The sequence below is a fragment of the Athene cunicularia genome, assembly GCF_003259725.1.
Source record: "Athene cunicularia isolate RWA chromosome 17 unlocalized genomic scaffold, athCun1 chr17_part1, whole genome shotgun sequence".
NCBI classification, from domain to species: domain Eukaryota; kingdom Metazoa; phylum Chordata; class Aves; order Strigiformes; family Strigidae; genus Athene; species Athene cunicularia.
The window spans coordinates 59,082-64,395 of NW_020799122.1; the positions used below are offsets into that span (position 1 = coordinate 59,082).

A 5,314-nucleotide genomic window follows, 5' to 3' on the forward strand; every position below is an offset into this window, starting at 1 on the left:
GGCGCAGAAGCGTGAACGGGCTCGGGGTGGCAGCGGGCTGGGCAAGGGGCGCCGGGCAGCCAGTCTTCCTCACTCTCCTGGGGGCGGGGGGCACGCTTCTGGCGGTGGGGTGCTGCAGGGGTAGTGCTCAGGCACGGTGACGGCGCCCCGGCTTTCCTTGTGCTGGCAGGAGAGAGGCCAGGCGGGTGAGAGGTGACAGCTTGTTTCCCCTTTCTGCGCTGGGTGCGTGCACTTTTGTGCTCAGTCGGAGAAACGCTTCTAGCGCTGAAGTCTCGGTCTGTGCTGCTGTTTCTGTGAGGGTCACCATCTACCAAAGGCTGGAGTTAGCTGGGTACCTAAGTGAGCCTGAGAGTCCCCAAGGGGCTATGTGACATCCTGCCAATGAAGTGGAGCTGGAGGAGGTGACCCGAGCAGTGTAGAGTCGCTCTTAATTGTTAGGACAATTACAGGCCTCAGAGCAGGATAGTTCTGGAAAGGCTGTGCAGTTGCTGGACTGCTCGGTAACTGTTCTTTGGCAGGTGCTGACGTACAGCCTGGCATCGAAGGAGCAGTACAGCTGGGAGCGCTGCAGACATCTGTGGCCAGCTGTGGAGGGCACACTCAGACTTGCACCGTTGGCACAGCCAAGTCCTGTGGCAGTGTGGCACATGAGGGAGGCTGAATGGGTGGAAGGTGGTTGTGTCCTAGTTGGGGATGGGGAATACTGTGTGACAGTCTGCATGCGGCTGGGTGGAAGGAGCTGAAGGGGGCAGTGTTTAAGATGGAAGCTGAGTGGGGGTACTGAGCAGGACACACATTTGCTAAGCAGTGGCAATTTGAATGATGCACCAAGCAGTTTGTCAGCTTGAACTACAAATGTTCAGAATATGGGTAACAGACTAAAAGAGTAATTACTGTTTTATATAATAAGTATTTTGTTGGAGAACAGCTTGCAGAGAGCAAGGCCATGGGTCTCTGCAGGAGCTGATTGCAGCCATCTGAGTTAAACAAAGGAAAAAACCCAGGTACAGTTATGCTAACAAAGGACTGTTATGTTAACAAAGAGAGAAACTGAGGTACACAATGGCCTTGAGTGTGATAGTAAACAACCTTGGGAAAGAAAGCAGACCAGAAGAAGGAAGGTGTTTATGCATATCTGAAATACCACAAGGGGAGGGATATTATAATGTAGCCTTTTACATGTATCCAAAAGATTTGTGAGTAGTATGCATTATTGTAGAGTGCTTATATGAGGTGTGATTTCTTTCAATAAAGTTGAAGCTTGCTCTATCATTCACATTGAATCGGCTGCTTGCTTCCTCCGCCCGCCGCAGTATTTCGCCAGCTGTAGTATTTTACCTTTGTTCTGAGACATTTTCTGGTTAGTCTTTAGGCCAGAGACAAAGGTTTTAGCTGTTTAACTGTTGTTAGTGACTGCAGGAAGAATATTACCTGTTGCAACAAATGCTTCTCTCTTGGCAGGTTCTACATTCTGCATTAGTAGGTGCTATACAGGAAAAGCGCACCATTTCTGTTGGTACTACATTTGATGAACTACTTTCCCATGTAACTTCGTATCATCTTAAGCTATTTATATTTAAAGAAAGGTTTGCATTCAGCCTAGTAAAATGAAGTTTAATTACCAACCTGGTCAGGTTGTAGGTGCAATGTACAGAGCTGTAGCAAAGGGGCGGGTGGTGTCACCTCCGGCAGCCATCCATTCCTTGGTCTGGTGCTTGGTGCACTGCAAACCCAAGCCAGAGCAGGAGGCGTGCTGCTGTGCCTCCCCATCCAGGGAGGTTTTTTGTTCCCCCCCAGTATTTTTTTTTTTTTCTTCCCCCTGGTCCTGGCTGTTCTGCTGTATGTAACGCAGTGACAGGCCGCAGGGAGATGGCTACAGGTCTGACACTGGATGGGTGTGTGGAGGTGAAGCAGACGCCCAGCACAGAGGAGGCACTCACAGCTGGAACTGGTTTAAGTGCCATTTATCACCTTTGTGAAGGAGTAACAGATGATTTATTCCTTCATATGTAATAAACCATAAATTTGACCTCCATTCTTTCTTTCACACATACAGAACTAATGGCTTTTCCAAATTTGGTTCACCAGACAAGAAACTGAAGACAGGAGCAAGTACTACTGTAGACCGCTCTGGATTACTGTTTCCATTTGAGTTCTGTAGAAATTTTGTTCAAGAGATGTCAGCATTTAAGTGCTGTATCATACCTGTGAGATCGGCGTTTTGTGTCTTAAGCCTTACCCACCTTTGACAAAAACTATAATCTAGCATTGGTTTGTGGTTCCAGGTATCTTCTGGGCATTTGGAGACCCCTTAAATTAAAACTACAAAAGATACAGTTTTTCTCTTTTTCTAAGAGTGTATCCTTGCTGTCTCCAAGACCTTGAAATTCCTTTTGAAAAAGCAGTGGTCCTTCCTGAATTCTAAATTCTCCTAAGAGCTACTATCCTTCTTGAAATTTAAATGCATTAGCTGACTTGATGGCAATAGGAAAAATAACACTGACTTAACATGAGCACCCATGAAAGCCAAGCATTCACCTCCAGCTGGGACCAAGATTTACTCCAGTCAGGCATCTCAGAATAGCAGCAGCAACACAAAGGTGGAGCACTGCAGTCTATCGTTAGCCAGGCTACATCATCCATTCCTTCACTGTACCTTTCCCTTATGGCATGTTAAAGTGGAGCTCAGAAATTTAGTTTGTTTATTTATAAAATTAGATCTTAATTTACATCTGGCCAATACATGTAATATTCTCACTTGGCCACTATAGTCAGTCTCACCAGGTGAAAAAGAACGCAGGAATCTTAAGAGAGAGAGAGTTGCATCCAAGACCCGCACATGAAAGGTTTACTACAGGGAATATGCAGAATTGTTTTTGGTTTTTTTTTTAAAAAACGGAGTTCTGATTTTACAAAGTTCACTGAAATTATCTGATAGCAAATTTAGGAACTGAGATGTCTGCCACATGATGTAGTTAGTTCCAACCACAGTATTGTAATTCATGATATGAAGGTTTCATATCAGTGTTAAAAGCCTTAGGCTTAAGATCTTCTGAAGTAGGCCTCAATTTGTTCCAGGGTCTGTCCTTTTGTTTCAGGAACATAAAAGGCTGTAAAAGTTACATTGAGGCAGCAGAAGGCAGAGAAGAGCCAGAACGTGCCATAGGATGTTAAGAAACCCTGAGAGAGGGGAAACAATAAAAACCACATTATTACAACAAAACCCACATTATTACAGGACAACCCATGTTATTGCAGCTCACTAATGTACAACTACAGTTCTGTATTGCCAGAGAAGACTGGCTCAAGGTTCTCTCAGGAGGATATTAAATAAATTGCCCTATGAAAAGAAACTTCAGATTGTAATTTACGATGCTTACTATTAAATCATTAAATTCTTTGGTTACCAAGAAGGCCATAACCCAGTTTGTTAACACACAAACACCACTCGATATGCCTCTAGCTTTAAGCGGGAAGATTTCAGATATCACCAGCCATGGAACAGGACCCCAGCCAAGGGCAAAACCTGCAATTACAAACAGGAGAGAATAAATGCAAGTACTCAGTAAAGGGAAGGCTGAATGATGGCCAAGTTAGTCAAGTAAGGGAGATGAAGTTTTCACTCAGGATTCTTGGACAATTCCAGTAAAACAGTACCTCTACCAGAAGGAGAGAAAGTTATTTTAGGGCAGCATCATAAATGCTACCGCATTTTACATCAGATTAATAACAAAAGTATTCTGACAAGCAGAACTTCTGGCCATGAAGTCTCTGAAGTGGCAAGTTTAAAAACTGACCTCGTTTCTAACTGCTGCTGCCTTGTACCAACACAGAATTCAGTGTGGCTCAGACACTAACAAAGATTGGTTTTTTTCCATTAATGACTGTAAAGCAGTTTAACCTAAGCAATTACTACTTACTATTAGCACAAAGAGATATAAATTCATTTTCCAGACAATTGGCTTAACTAAGCTGCTAGCTCTATCACCAGGGCTGTGAACACTCAGCCCAACGTTGCACTGTACACTGAAAAAGTCTGTCAAAGACATAACTCACTTCTCTATTCATCAATAATCTGACAAAAATGGAACAAAAATGTCACATTCATCAGAAAGCTTGAATTTTGTGCAATGGCTACTTAGAAGCCTGTTCCACTTACCAGCAACAAAGAGTCCTAGGCTCACTACTGCAAGCCAGGATATGCTGCTTTCTGTTCCTGGGGATGCTGCATTTAGAGCAAACCACACATCAGGATTTGATGAGTTGTTTCCATTTGGACGGACCATTTTAAAGTAAAGCCCAAACAACACCATACTGAGAGCCATGATTGTCCCTGTAAAGTAAGCAAATAAACAAGTTGTCACTGGTTGCCACTTGGGTATTAGAGGCAGAACATAGCTGGTCAGCCAAATATAAGTTATGCTGGCCCTCACAGAAGTCTTTCTTCAAAAGATAATGTTCTTGGAAATAAACACTGGCCTTGACAGGAGTGAAAGATGCTAGACAAATATTCTGAATGCTAGCCAAACAATATAGTCTTGACAGCCATTACTATTGAGTGTGCAGCACAACTACATCACACAGCATTAGTTTTATTTAGCACACTTACTGGTAAAGTTAAGATTTTTAACTTGTGTAATTCAACACCACAATGCACCATGAAAATAGCAGCAGCCACAGATAAATTACTTTGAAATAGCTATTTGTCTATAACTTGGGTATGAGAATGTATCCTGACACTAAATCTTACTAAGCAGAAAAATCATAGTAGTAAGAACTGTCTCAGTGACATAGCCATTTCAAAATAAAAACTGGACTGGTGAGAAGACAAGAAGATAGCTATATGTAGTTTCAAGGGGTTCCACCTACAATGTATATATATATAACATGATAGCTTCCTCTTATGAGTTTAAGTCTGTATTACGCCAAATTATAAATGTAAAGCAAACCACTTAAAAATGCATAAATTGCAATACTTAATTCCCCCAACAGTTAAGACACTCTGGTACTATATAGTAAGTTTTCTTACTGAACAAAATTCAGTAGCATGTTTTACCAGATATGTAAAGCAGCACTTTTCGTCCAGTTTTATCTATGATAAGTGCAGCCACAGCAGTGAAACATACTTGTATGGAACCCACAACAACAGAAGCCATTCTGCTGTCCTGAAATAAAGTAAGAAGTAAGGAGAACTTCAAGGCTGTTAAGAGGATCACTTATCAAGCATTACAAATGCATTTTTTTCTTGAATCTGAAAGAAGACAAAGTATGCCAGAGAAATTAATGGTGGTGGGAAACAAGGAGACAATGGGGG

At 42.5% G+C, this 5,314-nt stretch overlaps 1 protein-coding gene and 1 long non-coding RNA gene across 3 annotated transcripts in view; one reads left to right on the forward strand and one right to left on the reverse strand.

Annotated features, from left to right (window-relative positions):
- Positions 1 to 32: 32 nt before the first annotated feature.
- On the forward strand, positions 33 to 1,928 carry LOC113486397. Its single transcript, XR_003399588.1, has 3 exons — positions 33 to 909; positions 1,118 to 1,121; positions 1,314 to 1,928. It is a non-coding gene; the product is annotated as an uncharacterized LOC113486397 (long non-coding RNA).
- A 963-nt stretch (positions 1,929 to 2,891) lies between these two features.
- The window catches only part of SLC2A8 (solute carrier family 2 member 8), a 7,346-nt gene continuing 4,923 nt past the window's right edge, over positions 2,892 to 5,314 (reverse strand). Inside the window, exons 6-9 of one of the 2 annotated variants that reach the window (XM_026860234.1) lie at positions 5,057 to 5,165; positions 4,160 to 4,333; positions 3,381 to 3,526; positions 2,892 to 3,180 (exon numbers count right to left, since the gene is read on the reverse strand). In XM_026860234.1, coding sequence (XP_026716035.1) covers positions 3,043 to 3,180; positions 3,381 to 3,526; positions 4,160 to 4,333; positions 5,057 to 5,165 — 567 coding nt within the window. In that variant the 3' untranslated portion in view covers positions 2,892 to 3,042. The remainder of the gene's footprint in view (positions 3,181 to 3,380; positions 3,527 to 4,159; positions 4,334 to 5,056; positions 5,166 to 5,314) is intronic. The other variant, XM_026860235.1, reaches the window with a different exon arrangement.